We start from the raw sequence: 16,918 nt of genomic DNA, 5'->3' as shown, positions 1-16,918 counted from the left end.
AAGCTTTCCAAGGTTGTTACCACATAAAATGACAAATGTCAGATTTAAAAAATTGGGCTTTGTCGGGAAGGTGAAAGCAAGCTTTGACGGGAAAGGGTTAAAATGAGCATTGGAAATCCAATTTGATTAGTTATTTTGACTTTTGAAAATGTAACTTGCGAAGGTAACATGGTTTCACAAGGAACAAGATAAAGTAAATACATGATTCCTCAATACATAGTCATGCTGATACCTCCATAGTGAAAATGGTTCTTTGCCTCAGCTCTCGGTTTTGTTTAATATAGGAAGCAATCAGAGTTCAACTTTAATTTTGTAATATTGCTATGGACAATAAGGTCAATTTTTCTTTTAGGGCTATTTTTACCATAACTGTATTTGCTATCACACCTTACTATTCTATGTTTAGTTTCTTAGTTTTATCAAATTTTTCTCATTAATAGATGCTTTCATATGTTGTAGTTTTTCATTTCTTTATTTATTTGGCTGTATTATAATTTAAGTGAGTGCTTATAAATATATAACTGACAAAATGTAAATTATTTTCTAGGTGCGACTTCCACGAGAAATCTTTATCATCAGCCTCATAAAGAGACTCTTTCTCGGGAAGACAAAATCCCTGATAATGTAATTTCTTCAGAATCTTTGGAAGAAGACATTGAGGACTCTTTCTCAAAGACCAATGCTAGGGATCATGAGATCAATACTCACCCAACTGATGTGACTGATGACATAGAGACCACAACAATAATCCCCAAAATTTCAACGACAATCCCAAAAAAGCAATTTCGCCCAACGTTTAATAATCGATTTAATTCAAACATTGCCAAAAGACCACTTAGACCAAATTCATTAAATGTTGGACGCAGAATTATTGAACGCAAGCCTGCACCACCACCTACCATTGTAGTAGATGCCAATGAAACTAAGGATTTAGAAATTAATGAGTCAGATGATCATGATGCAAGGAAAGAGAACTATCCATCAAACACTGGGGAAGAAATAACTAATGAAGGCAAAGAAGGTTTGAATGTAGACACACAGAGAAGAACTAGCATAAATGGTAATGAAATGCATGATTTAGAAAAAGGTAAAACAACATTACCAATATCCCATACAGTAAGGAAAGGACCAACATCTATAGATACTAGAAAGAATAAGTCTTCTGTCATGCCAGGAACTAGCAAACAATCAAAGTTGTCTACGCATCAGAAGCCATTGGTATCTCAGTTAAGTGTGAATGAAGAGGAAAGATTAGAAAGTGAAAGTGATCAGAAATCTATTTCTAATGGGCGAAAACAGTCTAGTTCATTTCCATCTCCTAAAGTTGATACCAGACAAGCACATTCTTCCATCCTTGAGAATAAGGGCACAAAATTCTCTACAGACGATTCTCTAAATTCAGACCGCTATGCTAATAAAGGCAACAGAGACTCAGATATAGATTTGCTTGATTTTAATACTAAAAAAGTTAATGGTCATCATTCCTCAAAAATTTCCAATCACAAAACTAGAAAACCAACAATAATAAAAGGTGTTTCTTCAACCACTATTTCTCCCACTTCTACCACAACCACCACTACTATTGCAACAACTACAACACTAGCTACTACAACTGCTACTACAACTACTACTGAAGCACAATTAAATAGTAAAATTAATAAACAAAATGTAGCAGTCACTAATAAACAAGTAGAGTCTTCTAGTAAACAGCAACACACCCCATCTTTTGCTGGAAAATCTGCCATGTCTCTACTGGAATACTACAGAAGGAGAAGTTCTCAGGTGAAGGCCAATGTTGGGAGTAAAATAACATCTAACAGTGGATCAAAGTTGCAGCAAATGACTACTACTCAATCTATTTTATCCACTACAGTTATTACAACCCCATCAACCCCAAACTCTTTAAAAAAAAATTATCAAGAAAAATTTGTAGATCAGCCTGCTAGGAAAGCCGATCCTTACATAGATTCATCCAAACTGTCTTCCAAATCTCCTAAGTCTTCCCAAGAGTTAGACATGAAAAAGTCAAAAGAAAGGTATTCGACAATTAGTTCTGCTATTCAAATATCTAGGGCAGATGAAATGCAAATATCTGCCACCTCCACACAAAGTGCAGGAAGACATAATATGCCAGTCAAAAAAAACAATGTTGGTATAAAATCTGAATCTATGCTAGCTGTAATAAAACCTAAAGAAGGTCAGATTCCATCAGTTGGCTCAAATGCGCATAGTGGGAAAAAACCTTATTCTCATAAGGAGCATCAAGACCATCCTAAAGAAAGAAAAAGCACTCCCAAAAAGCAAAGTTCAAGTTTAGATCTTTTTTCAAAACCAACATCTGAATCCAGCTTGGGTTCTGCATTTGTACAAAGTAATAGAAATGTTGATTCAAAGAAAGCTTTTGATAAAACAGGGCATGACTCTTCCACATCAAAATCTCATGACTCTTCTAATATCGAAAAAGACAATGACCAGGCCAGAGTTTCTTCATCAGATAGAGAGTCTCTCTCTCTTTCTAGATCAATGCAGGTTTCAAAATCAAGACCAATTTATAGGACCCCTGGCAGTATCATTCAAGAAAATGAAAAAAAATTGAGTAATGTTTCCCCTTCCGGAATAGATTTACCAGTTAAACATGTTCCTGCATATTCAGCAACATCTGATTTTTCAGCTTTAGACACAAGAGATCTTCCTTCAAAACAGTCCTCATCAGGAAAAATGGAAAATCCCACATTACCCGCGAGGACACGATTGTCTTCATACTCTAATATCCGTTACCTTAAAAACAGAAATAAAAATGGAAATATTAATAATAACAAACAGTCTCTGGAAACATCTTTAACAAAATATGAAGATGAAGAGACATTAAGCCCTCCTCCTATCCTGAAAGAAAAGAATCATAAGCCACCCATTGTTTCTTCTTCTTATATGAACTCTAACCGGTTTCCTTTAATAAGGAAAGTAACTACAACTGTCTCTCCAACAACAAACCAACCTCAAAGCACCACCAGAGCTTCACCATACCGTTTATTTCCATCGGTATCTCGACAATCGCATTATGGCAGACCAGCAGTTCATAGGACTACAACTCAACCAACTACAACACCATCACGTTCTGCCTCTCCTACCTACCATCCTTCATTGCTACGTCAAAGAATGCTTAATTCAAGATTAGGATCTCCATTACGAAGGCAATTTACAAGGCCATTTCAGAGACAAGGTATGAAAAGCTTTCCTTAGATGTAAATAACCCTACATAAAAACATTTAACCATTTCACCCCCAGGCGATTTTCCATTTTTCCTTTTCATTTTTTCCTTCCTTTTTTCCAAGAGCCATAACTATTTTATTTTTCATCTATATACCCATATGATACTTGTCTTTTGCGGGACAAGTTGGACTTTTGAATTACATAATTCATTCCGCCCCATATCTTATTGGAAGACAGGAAAAATATTCCAAATAAAGGTTGAAATTGCAAAAAAAGTTCAATTCCACAATTGTTTTGGGGTTTATTTACAATATGTTAAAACTGACCTGGAGGATGATTCCCTAGGTCAATCAAATTAATTGATTTTATATTTTGATCAGGCATTTATGAATGCGGCGATACCAAATATGTGTGTTTCTTTTTTTATTATTATTATTATTATATTTTCAGTGGGGCAAAGGTGGGGGGTGATTTCAACTTTAGGGTTTTTTTCTAAACTTTTTATTTTACACTTTATTTTTATTTTACTAGCCCCGATGTCTGCAGGGAATCTTGCGATCCACGCTGTCGTGTGTTAGATCACGCTGTCCGAGTTTGACAGTGTCATCTAACTAGTTAGCAGGCACAGGTGAACCTGCACTTGTTAGCTGCATATTAAAGAGACACATACAACCAATAAAGTATAAGTAAATTGGTCAAGAAGGGTTTAAAAATGTCATATAATATAGTATTTTTTAAACATGTCGCCTAAAATCTGGAAAAAAAGTTTAGCATAAACAATGGAGGCCTGATAACTATTTCCCTGAGGAGATCTAAGGGTAAAGTATGACAATACCGCTAAATAATCCCTTCATGACCGAGCTATTTTCTGTTTTTCTGATTTTTGCTCCCTCTTCCAAGAGCCATGATTTTTTTTTTTATTTTTTATTCACATAGCTGTGTTACAGCTTTTTAATTTTGTGTGAAACTTTGTATTTTTGAATGACACCATTCATTTTATTATGTGATGCACTGGAAAGCGAGAAAAAAAATTCAGTGTGATTGCGAAAACAGTGCAATTCCACAATAGTTTTTTTTTTAATTTACCATGTTCACTATATGGTAAAACTTTCCTGGCAATATGATTCTCCAGGTCAGTACGACTACACAAATACCAAACATGTATAGTTTTTGCTTATTTAAGTAGTGGAACATAATTCAGAAATTTGCAAAAAAAACTAAAAAATGTACTTGTGTCTCAATTCTCCGACACCCGTAATGTTTTAAATTTTTCGGGATATGGGACTGTGTGAGGGATTATTTTATGCACCCTGAGCTGACCTTTTTACTGATACCATTTTGGGGTAGATAATATGTTGTGTTTGCCTTTTATTGCATTTTATTGCAATGTTGCGGCGGCCCAAAAAAAATGTAAATTTGGCGTTTCAATTTTTTTTCTAATTACGTTGTTTACCCATTGGACAATTTGATTAATACCTATATGTATAGAAGAAAGTTTTATTTAAATCTCAAAAGGAGACAGAATATAATCAAAGCAATGAAAGGAACAAAGTGAGAAATTGCTGTGATTTTTTTTTTTAAACGTGTTCTTTTGTGTTCTTTTAGCAGTAATACAATACTGGAAGAAGAAATCGTTAAGAAATAATACTTTTATATAGGATGGTCTTCATATTTATAGCTATAATTTTATTTGCAGCTTTCCTTCTTTTTTTTAAATCCTATAAATGGTATTTTACAGATTGATTTTGATTTTGCCAACCTTTGACTTTGCTACGTAGGGATTGTATTGGTGTTAGTGAGGATGAGAGTTTATTCTATTTATTGTGCCTTGTTTCCAGGTAATAGTGGAACTCCCAATCTGTCCTCAAGGTTTAATACCAATGGGAACATACCATCTTCAAACGCTGGAAGCACTAACGGACAGAGGATGATTTATGGACCAGAAGGAACAAAGTGGGTAGGGCAACCTTCTTTATATTCAATTTTTTCTTTACTAACTAGTCTCAATTTTAAGATGTCTAAATGGATGGTTAACATCATCTGGAAAAATTTGAGTTGTCTGTGACCAGTAACTTCATCTTGCTGGGTACATTTGGTAAATATTCATCACTGTATCAACTATTTTGCAGAAATCTTTTAAAATCTGAATTCACCAAAATGTTCCCAAAAATTATTGCATCTAGTAAAGTTGTGACAAATCAGAAGTATATTAAACTTATTTCAAGCTCTGTAATGCAAACATAGCCTTAGTAATGTCAACGTGACATCAACAGATATTGCTCTGGGTAAATAGATGCTAACCGCTCTTCCCTGTTTTGCTGTCACACACTCTATGTAATGTTTATTCAGTGTTTTACTGATTTCTCTCCCAATCCCTGAGCTGTAAGTTGTGATATCCTGTCACTAGTCAGATTTACCCTCAAAATAGCTGCTACAAACCCTGCTTCTGCTTTTATACAGGCTTTAAAGGTTAAAAGTGCTGGAAGAGACAGTAAACACAAATAGGGTCTTATCCTAAAACACTGTTAGCAAAGGTGCTGTAAGGGTAGACTCACCTGGAGTGGTTGTGAGAGTCAATATGGCTGTAGCAGAACCCACTTGTTGATGCAGTTTAAATATGGAGAGAAAAGGGTTAATAAACTGCGCTGCCGTATAAAGGAGGATCCATGTAGAAGGAATGATTTTATTTGTCTACGCGTTTCAAAGCCTTATGGCTTCTTCCTCAGGACAAATCGTATACAAATATAGGATTGTCCTGAGGAAGAAGCCATAAGGCTTTGAAATGCGTAGACAAATAAAATCATTCCTTCTACATGGATCCTCCTTTATACGACAGCACAGTTTATTATCCCTTTTCTCTCCATATTTGAACTTTATACAGGCTTTCATAGTTTCATAGTTTCATAGTTTTTAAGGTTGAAGGGAGACTCTAAGTCCATCTAGTTCAACCCGTAGCCTAACATGTTGATCCAGAGGAAGGCAAAAAAACCCCAATGTGTCAAATAAGCTCCAATGGGGAAAAAAATTCCTTCCTGACTCCACATACGGCAATCAGACTAGTTCCCTGGATCAACACCCTGTCATAAAATCTAATATACATAACTGGTAATATTATATTTTTCAATTAATGCGATCAGGCTCTGCTTAAATTTTACTTGTGAATCCCTCAATACAACATCATACGGCAGAGAGTTCCATAGTCTCACTGCTCGTACAGTAAAGAGTCCTCATCTGTGATTATGATTAAACATTCTTTCCTCAAGACGTAGCGGATGCCCCCGTGTTCCAGTCGCAGGCCTAGGTGTAAAGAGATCTTTGGAAAGGTATCTGTACTGTCCCCTCATATATTTATACATTGTGATTAGATCCCCCTAAGCCTTTGTTTCTCCTAACTAACTAACCCCAAGTTTAATAACCTGTCTTGGTATTGCAGCCCACCCATTCCTCTAATAATCTTGGTCGCTCTTCTATCTACCTGTAAGATTATGCTATTTATAACCTTCTATACTTTTGCTAACAAGAAATGCATCCATTCCTCTCTTAAATTCATTCAGTGAGTTGGCCATCACCACTTCCTCAGGAAGAGAGTTCCAGAGCCTCACTGCTCTTACCGTGAAGAACCCTCTTCTATGCTGATGTAGGAATTTTCTTTCCTCCAATCGAAAAGAATGCCCCCTTGTTCTTGTCATAGTCCTTGGTACAAACAGATCATGGGAGAGATCTCTATATGGCCCTCTGATATATTTGTACATATTTATTAGGTCTCCCCTAAGTCTTCTCTTTTCTAGAGTAAATAGACCTAATTTTGATAACCTTTCCGTGTATTGTAATGCACCCATTCCATTTATTATTTTAGTAGCCCGCCTCTGAACCCTTTCAAGTTCAGTAATGTCTTTCTTCAGCACCGGCGCCCAAAATTGCACACAATACTCCAAGTGTGGTCTGACTAGTGATTTGTACAGAGGGAGAATGATGTTTTCATCTCGTGCCCCCAGACCTCTTCTAATGCATCCCATCACCCTATTTGCTTTGGTGGCTGCTGCCTGACACTGGGCACTCCAATTTAGATTCTTATTCACTAAGATGCCTAAGTCTTTTTCCATGTCTGATTTCCCCAGCAGTTTCCCATTTAGTAAGTAATCGTAGCATCTGTTTCTCCTTCCCATGTGCATAACCTTACACTTATCTGTGTTAAACCTCATTTGCCATTTTTCAGCCCAATTCTCCAATTTACTCAAGTCCATCTGTAGTTGCAAACTGTCCTCCTTTGTGTTAACTACCTTACATAGTTTTGTATCATCTGCAAATACTGATATTTTACTCTGTAAACCATCCACCAGATCATTAATAAATATATTAAATAGTAGGGGGCCCAATACAGACCCCTGTGGCACCCCACTAGTAACCCTGGCCCAATCTGAGTATGCACCATTAATAACCACTCTTTGTTTTCTACCACTAAGCCAGCTACCTACCCATCTACACACATTTTCCCGGAGCCCAAGCTTTCTCATTTTACTTAGCAGTCTTTTATGTGGGACAGTGTCAAATGCTTTACCGAAGTCGAGATAAATGACATCCAATGATTCTCCTCGGTCCATGTGAGAGCTTACATCCTCATAGAAGCTGATCAGGTTAGTTTGACAGGAGCGATCCTTCATAAATCCATGTTGATATGCAGTTAAACAGTTATTAACATTGAGACATTCCATAATAGTATCCCTTAAAAACCCTTCAAACATTTTACCCACAACAGATGTTAAGCTTACCGGCCTATAGTTTCCAGGTTCCCTTTTGCACCCTTTTTTGAATATTGGTACCACATTTGCTAGCCGCCAATCCAGTGGAACAGACCCAGTTTCTATAGAGTCTTTAAATAAAAGGAATAGAGGCCTGTCTATCACATTACTTAACTCCCTTAATACCCGAGGGTGAATGCCATCAGGGCCTGGTGATTTGTCAATTTTAATGTTACTAAGTCGGTTCTGCACTTCTTCCTGGGTTAGGCAGGTCATACTTAATGGGGCATTTACATGATCACTCTGCATTTCCCCTGGCATATGCTTTTCCTGTGTGAACACAGTTGAGAAAAAAGTATTTAAAACATTTGCTTTTCCCACATCGCTTTCTATGATTTTACCCTCATTATTCTTTAACCCCTTCAGCCCCGGGGCACTTTCCGTTTTTGCGTTTTTGTTTTTTGCTCCCCTTCTTCCGAGAGCCGTATCTTTTTTATTTTTCCGTCAATCTTGCCATATGAGGGCTTGTTTTTTGCGGGACAAGTTGTACTTTTAAATGAAACCATAAGTTTTACCATATGGTGTACTGGAAAGCAACAAAAAAATTCCAAGTGTGGAAAAATTGCAAAAAAAGTGTGATAGCACAATAGTTTTTGGGATGTTTTATTCACGGTGTTCACTATATGGTAAAACTTATGTGTGGGTATGATACCTGAGGTCGGTGCGAGTTTGTTGACACCAAACATGTATAGGTTTACTTGTATCTAAGGGGTTAAAAAAAATTCACAAGTTTGTCCAATAAAAGTGGCGCACGTTTTGCACCATTTTCCGAAACACGTAGCGTTCTTATTTTTTGGGATCTATGGCTCAGTAACAGCTTATTTTTTGCGTCTCGAGCTGATGTTTCTAATGGTAGCATTTTTGCGCAGATGCTACGTTTTGATCGCCTGTTATTACATTTTGCGTAAAACTTGCGGCGACCAAAAAACGTAATTTTGGCGTTTGGAATTTTTTTGCCACTACGCCGTTTACCAATCAGATTAATTGATTTTATATTTTGATAGATCGGGCATTTCTGAACGCGGCGATACCAAATATGTGTATATTTATTTATTTTTTAACCCTTTAATTTTCAATGGCGGAAAAGGGGGGTGATTTGAACTTTTAGGTTTTTTGTTTTTTTTTTAATTTTTTAAAACTTTTTTTTTACTTTTTTTATTTTATTTTACTAGTCCCCCTAGGGGGCTATAGCGATCAGCAATCCGATTGCTGATCGCTATCTGCTGATTACAGCTATACCGCTGTAAACAGCAGAAATAGTCACTTTCTTTCTTCCTCTGCTCCGTGCCGAGGAAGAATGAAAGTGAAACTTCGTAGCACCAGGCGTCATCACATGACCCTGTGCTACGATGGCAACCACTGAACGTCACGTGATCACTCGCGTGACGTCCGGAGGGGGCGGCGGTAAGTAAAAAAGATGGCCGCGCGCATATAGATCTCGCTGCCAGACTTTGGCAGCGAGATCTAAGGGGTTAATGTTCCGGGTGGAATGCGATTCCACTCGGAACATGTAGGCACACATGTCAGCTGTTGAAAACAGCTGATATGTGTGCCGATCCACGCCGCCTGCCCGCGGCAGGGGGCGGGGCTTACCGGGACACGATCTATGACGGATATATCCGTCCATGGTCGTGAAGGGGTTAAAGGGCCAACACCATCAATTTTAATCTTTTTTCTGTTTATATAATTAAAGAATAGTTTGGGATTTGTTTTGCTTTCCTTAGCAATGAGTCTCTCAGTTTCTACTTTTGCTAAATATATTTGTTTTTTACACATTTTATTTTTTTCTCTATATATTTTTAATGCTTCCTCGCTGCCTTCTTGTTTTAGCTTTTTAAATGCCTTTTTCTTATTATTCATTGCCCCTTTTACATCCTTATTAAGCCACATTGGTGTTCTCCTGTTCCTAGCCCTTTTATTTCTGTATGGTATGGCTAGCTCGCAGTGGGTGTTTAATACCGATTTAAAAATTTCCCACTTATTTTCTGTGCTCCCATTTTTGAGGACATTGTCCCAATCAATTTGGCGAAGGTCTTCTCTAAGTTGATCAAACTTTGCTTTCCTGAAATTCAGCGTTTTTGTAACCCCCCTCCAAGGCACCTTACTGAAGGACAAGTGGAATTGTATTATATTGTGGTCACTATTCCCGAGGTGCCCATCCACTCGTACGTCTGTTATTCTATCTGGCCTGTTGCTTAAAATTAAGTCCAGAAGGGCTGCCCCTCTAGTTGGGCCCGGCACAAGTTGGGACAGATAATTATCCTTAGTTACTGACAGAAACCGGTTTCCTTTCTGAGATACACAGGTTTCAGTTTCCCAGTCTATATCGGGGTAATTGAAGTCCCCCATAATAATCACCTCATTGTGATTTGCTGCTTTGTCTATTTGTTTCAATAATACATTTTCAGTGGTTTCTGTTATATTTGGTGGCTTATAACAAACCCCTATGAGGATTTTATTAGTTTTCCCTCCTTGTATCTCCACCCATAGGGACTCCACCTCTTCATTTCCCTCTTGAATATCTTCTCTTAGTCTGGGCTTTAAACTGGACTTTATATATAGACAGACTCCACCCCCTTTCCTTTTTTTACGATCCCTCCTAAACAATTCATATCCTTGCAGGTTAGCCGCCCAGTCATAACTATCATCTAACCATGTCTCAGTTATTCCTACTATGTCGTATTTCTCCTCATACATTACCAGCTCCAGTTCCTCCATCTTATTGGTCAGGCTTCTTGCATTGGTCAGCATGCAGGAAAGAAGTTTTGCTCCCCTTTTCTTAGCTTCCTTCTGATTACCCTGTCTTGGGTCCTCTTTACGGCATCTAGTATCCTTGATTAGTTTGTCCTTCTGCTGCATGTTCTTGTCTGCTGTTTTTTCTCCCATCCCCTCTTCTTCTAGTTTAAAGCCCTCCTGATGAGTGTGGCAAGCCTTCTGGCGAACGTGTGTTTCCCAGGTTTTGTGAGGTGTATCCCGTCTCTTGCGAGAAGTCCATCGTAGAGGTAATTCACTCCATGGTCTAAGAATCCAAATCCTTGCTGCCTGCACCACCGTCGTAGCCAGTTGTTCAAATCTAGTATCCTATTCCATCGTCTGACACCATGGCCATCGACTGGGAGGATTGATGAGAAAACAACCTGTACGTTCCGTTCCTTTATTTTCTTCCCCAGAATTTCAAAGTCTTCACAAATAGTTGGCAGATCATTTCTTGCCGTGTCGTTTGTTCCTACATGTATCAATAGGAACGGGTATTCGTCCTTGGATCCGAGGATAGTTGGTATCCTGTTGGCCACATCCTTGATTTTTGCTCCCGGTAGGCAGCATACTTCTCGTGCGGTTATGTCCGGCCTGCAGATAGTTGCCTCCGTGCCTCTTAGTAGTGAGTCGCCCATAACCACCACTCTTCTTGTCTTTCTGGATGCACTGCTTGTTGCCCCTGAGTGCTTTTGAGTGTCTTTTGTTTCTGCTTTTGTTGACAAAGTAACTTCTTTTGATGATACTGTGTCTTCTCCTGTAGAGACGGTATCATCCTGAGCTGTGCCATTTTCGTTCTCCAGCATGAGGGCTTCATATTGGTTGCTAAGCTGTGTGGGTGGTGATGACCACTTGATCTGCTGGCTTCTTTTGGTCACATGTGTCCACTTTTCAGCCTCTGTATGTGTTCTGAAGCTTTTCTCACTTTCCATATCCTGAATTGTTGCTTCTGCCTCGTCCAAGAAGTCCTCATGTTCTTTAATTAGCTTCAAAGTTGCTATTCTTTCTTCCAGTCCCCGCACCTTTTCCTCTAAGAGGGCAACAAGTTTGCACTTTTGACAGGTGAAGTTGAATTTCTTGTGCGGCAGATCCGTAAACATGTAGCATGTGTTGCAGGTGACCATGTGGATTTTCTTCTCTTCCATAATGCTGATGTAGCGTATGACAGGCGAAAGTCGCGCGCCGTCAGGTTTTGCGATGTCCTCAAACAGCGAGACCCGGCAAGTCCCAGCAATCGATCAGCTTACGGCGACTCTTCTCTTCTTAAACAGCTACAGTTATCACCACTATGAGATTGTGTTAAAACTATGCCACACTTATCTTCAGTCGCCTCCCTTTACTTCAGTACCTCGCACTCTCAGCACCTCGCTAGCTCTGGCTGGTTTATATAGTTCTACAAGGACTACTAGAAGCTGCTAGAAGCTTCTAGAAACAGGTGTGGCTAATACTACTGACTAAATCACTAGACACACTTTTTTTTTTTTTTTTTTTTTTTTTGCTTTTTCACAGTACCCCAGACAAACACAGACAACAAGTCCCTAATGAAATTAAACAGTTACAGTTATCACCACTATGAGATTGTGTTAAAACTATGCCACACTTATCTTCAGTCGCCTCCCTTTACTTCAGTACCTCGCACTCTCCTTCCTGAGAAGCTGTGCAATACCTGGTGTGAATGCTGAAAAACATTATGTGGAAGCCCACCCTGCCATGCCTGAGGTCATGTGAACCTTCTAGAGCAGATGTAATCTTCTGCTATGTGTTAAATGGCAGCGGCCATTTTGGGCAATTTATGCCAACAGAATAGCTAATTGTTCAAATTCACTGGATTCAGAAAATTATTAAAAATGTTACATTAATTTGCATCAAATTAAGTTTTTTCAGCTCTTGTATTTTCTGATTAAAAATGTGGTTCATTAGAAGTGAATTAAAAATAACTTTTTTTGAGTTATATTAATTCCTTTAAATCAAATGTCTTCTAAATTTTTCAATAAGTGAGGTATAGTGTATATATGTGAAAAAACTTTACAATAATCACATGAACTTTTGAAGGAAAAATGGCACTCACCAGTTCTTGCTGTGCGGAAGATTCTTTATTCAAATGTGGTGGTTACAAACGTGGGGCTGGCGGCGAGGGAGAGGACCACCCGACGTGTCACCGAATACTCAATGTGTGCATGTGGCCTTACGATTGTTACTTCCCATAAGTGGCACTAGAGTTCAAGTGCTCTTCCTCTCTGAAGAGGTAATTTGCATATTTTATTTGCCAGAGAAGCAAGGCATTTAAATCTCTTCATATTTGCATGCCACTCTACACAAGGAGAAACCTTACCTCTTAGATCCCAGTCTTAGCTTCTCACTTGACAAATCAGATCTCATACTTTGCACTGACGAGGGGCAATACCCCAAAACATGGTCACTGTAAATTGGAATTCTGGTTTGGCTTTCATCCTAAGTCATATGACAAGGTTCGCTATAGTGTAGATGTTGACTTTTAGGATTCCAATAGGTCTCACTGGAGTTCAAGTCCTCTTTCTATCTGAAGAGGCCATTTGCATATTCTTGATGTTGTAGTGAAGTTTTGATAGAAACACTGTTTTCTTTGCTGTAGATGTAGCAGTGGTCAGATTTGCACTGTGTCATCAATTTACGTCTAATTAATCTTTTGTTATAAACTCTTACATATGAATTTTTGTATTAATTTTGTAGATTGCTAATTTCATTATTTTTTGTATTCTACAGTATTTTATGAAACCCATATTAAAACCCAACCTGTCATTATTATAGTGATATCTGTGAAGCACCAATACAATTCAGTAGATCTTGTTGAATCTCATTTAGCTTATACATTCTGAATGTACTGTATAGTTGGGTGGTTTATATCATTTATATCCTATGTTGTAAAGAACTATATACAAAATAGTAGTCTCTCTCATTTGCAATAAATTTCTAGGAAGTTTTAACAGGAAACTGTTTTTTTATATTAACTAAATACAAACTTTAAAGGGGTTGTCTGGTCTAAATCTCCAAATCTGTAGTCACTCTATGTAAATCCTCACATCGCATGAACTGTGAACTGTGAGAATACCCCAGTTTTGGAGCTGGGAACAGCGGTTATATGGCTATGAGTATGTGACAGGCATACTCCTGTCCGAATCTGAGGGTGCAGTCTTGCTCAGTGCAAATTTATATCATGAGGCTGCTGCCCTTTAGTCTAATTCTAGCCTGGATTATGCATATCACATATTCGCGACCACGTGACTGCCGTTCCCAGGGAATCTTCAAAGCGCACAGTGCATGTGATATGAGGATTCATATGTCTGTGTCGCGGGTGGAGGAGGGGACGCCGCGCTCTCCCACTGCTCGGGTCCGGCTGCCGCAGCTGCTGCGACCTGCTGCTGCTCGGTGGCTCGAGCGATGGGCCGGATCCCGGGGACTCGAGCGGCGCTCCTCGCCCGTGAGTGAAAGGGGATTGGTTTTTGGGATAGTTTATTGTCCGTGACGCCACCCACGGTTGTGGTGATTTTGTTGACACCACCGCTGCTCTGTATGGGGATCCCGGGGACTGATGACAGGGAGCAGCAAAGTTGTTGGTTCTCCCCTCCGTGGGTAGGGGGTAGTTGTCCCGGGGCCCAGTGATGAGGTGGGTGATGAGGGATGGCGGGGCCGGTGCAGGGCTTGGTGGGGTGCAGGGACGCGGGGGGCAGCGCTGTGCCTTGCAGCACTGTGGTACTCACTCAGCCTGAGACAGGGACACAGTTCTCGGTAAAACACACGGCTGGAAAGACGGTTCCCACGGACGGCTGCACTTGCTTTTCCCCAGTAGTTGACGGTAACGGTCCCTTTTCCTGCACCTGAGATGATGATGGTAACGATGGGTTCCCACCGGTAACCCGCTCCCCGACTTGGTTATGGGCCGGAGGAGCCCTACTTTGCCCGCAGGCGCTGGCCCTGAGAAACTGGTGCCCTGGCGGTGGCGGTGTCTCTCTCCAACGGTCGGACTGTTGCCTTCAATCAGGACTTGGTTGTTGGGAGACCCAGAGGTCCCCTTCACTAACGGATTTGGCAAATTCACGGCGACTCCTAGCCTTGCCGGGATCCGAAAGGCCCCTGCCACTGGTGCTGGCTTCACTTTGTATACCGCTCCGGTACCGCCGGGCCACCACCCGTCCGCGGTCCTTTCGGCAACCTCCGGTCAGCCGCTCCTGCGGACAGTCACCGCCGTCTGCTGACCTTGCTGTCTCAGTCCGGGGCACACACCCGGACCAGCTTCAGGCTTTCTTAACTGTTCCGTTGCACTGTCTCTACTCTTACTGTCCTCCTTTACCACTTCCTTCTACTTCACTCCTCTAAACTCATCTGCCTGGTTCTCCCGCCTCCAGGGCTGTGAACTCCTCGGTGGGCGGAGCCAACCGCCTGGCCCACCCCCTGGTGTGGACATCAGTCCCTGGAGGAAGGCAACAAGGATTTTAGGTTAGCCTTGGTGTTCCTAGCTGGGGTGTAGGGTGTGGTGGTGTTTTGACCTGTGACCCCTGGCTTGCCCAGGGCGTCACATTCCCCCTTAGCAAAATGCAGACCGTCCGCGGGCTGCCCGTCCAACACCGGTTTTATTTTCTGAAAAGATATAAAAAGAAGAATAACACACATACAAATTATGACATCATCCCACATCGGGAGGTTCGGTACTTAAATGTTGCAAACATTTTTAAACGGTTGCTACTGCCGCTCTCTCCCACCCAAGTAACCTAGCCCTGATGCTGCCCCTAAAACCCAGGCAGCACCCCTTGACCCCAGTCCTGCACCAAGTTACCCAAGCGGGATCTGTCCTTCCCCTCCAGAGGGTAGCCACCGGTTCCTGTGGTGGCTGGGCCCCAGCCTGCTCCACTGCGGGCCCTCCCTCCAACCTGCCTCTCCAGAAGCGGTTACGGTAGCTGCAACAACAGATTTTTATTTACAACCCACTTAACGTTTGTGGTTGCCCTGCAAGTTCACAGGCTTGTCCATAGGAGTTCCTATGCAAAACTACTTTTCAAGCGGTCCCCACGGGGACAACGGTGCCGGCAACGGCCGGTTTCAATCACGGTAGACAATGAGGTTACTGTTCGGTAATCATTTTCTCATTTTTGCAAAAACTTTTTAAAACTTGTAAACACACTGACTGGTGGTCCCAACGGGGACTGTGCAACAGTGCTCCGCTGCCCTACTCAGAGTCCTCGACATCACCTGAGGGAGGGGGCGCGGCGCTCACACGGGACTCCTGGCTGCCCCTTAACTTAGCATCCAGCGCGAACCACCCCCTCTCCCCACAGTGCCGGGTGTACTGCACTATGTCGCCCGGCATCAGGTTACGACCGGGATGCTCCTCTGGCAGGTGAGCATTCACATCCCGCCGGGCTATGAACACTTCGGCCTCCAGGCCCGGTTCATATATAAATCCATAGCCCCGGCGGACATCAAACCGCCTCACCTGCCCTTCGTACAGCGGGCCCCGGACACGGAAAGTTGCCTGACGGAGGTTCTCTTTTTCCCGGATTGCACGGGCCACCAACTCCGCCTTCTTTCTTTCCCTCTCTTCAATCTCCAGGCCCAACGGTATCGGCTCCCTGTCCCAGTGCGGCGCTGCTGCGAGCTCTGGCGCACGGGTCGGGCCCCGCGAGACCTGTTATTACTATATTACACATTACTATCAATCCCATCCACAAGGTCATTAATAAAGAGATTAAAAAGAATCGGTCCTAGCACAGATCCCTGCGGCACCCTACTGCTGACTATAGCCTATTTAGAAAATGTACCATTTATGACAACTCTTTGTTTCCTATCTTTTAGCCAATTCCTTACCCAGTTGCATATAGTTTCTCCTAGTCCTTGCTTCTGGAGTTTTAGTAAAAGGCTATTATGTGGTACAGTATCAAATGCCTTTGCAAAGTCCAAATAAATCACATCAGCTGCATTACCAATATCCAGATTTAAATTTACTCCCTCTTAGAACCCCAACAGATTGGTTAGACATGACTTATCTTTCATGAATCCATGCTGTCTGTCAGTTATTATATTATTTTCTGCAATATATTTTTGCATGTCATCCCTTAAAATGCCATAAAAAACTTTGCATACTACTGATGTCAGGCTTACTGGACGGTAGTTGCCTGGATCCA

At 41.0% G+C, this 16,918-nt stretch overlaps 1 protein-coding gene across 1 annotated transcript in view; it reads left to right on the top strand.

Annotated features, from left to right (window-relative positions):
* The window catches only part of FNDC1 (fibronectin type III domain containing 1), a 391,652-nt gene that overhangs the window by 262,284 nt on the left and 112,450 nt on the right, over nucleotides 1-16,918 (top strand). The window contains exons 8-9 of the mRNA XM_075338178.1: nucleotides 548-3,220; nucleotides 5,049-5,167. Of these exons, the coding sequence (XP_075194293.1) occupies nucleotides 548-3,220; nucleotides 5,049-5,167 (2,792 nt within the window). The remainder of the gene's footprint in view (nucleotides 1-547; nucleotides 3,221-5,048; nucleotides 5,168-16,918) is intronic.

Source organism: Anomaloglossus baeobatrachus, chromosome 3 (genome assembly GCF_048569485.1).
Source record: "Anomaloglossus baeobatrachus isolate aAnoBae1 chromosome 3, aAnoBae1.hap1, whole genome shotgun sequence".
Taxonomy (NCBI): Eukaryota; Metazoa; Chordata; class Amphibia; order Anura; family Aromobatidae; genus Anomaloglossus; species Anomaloglossus baeobatrachus.
This window is presented reverse-complemented; position numbering and strand designations above follow the sequence as displayed.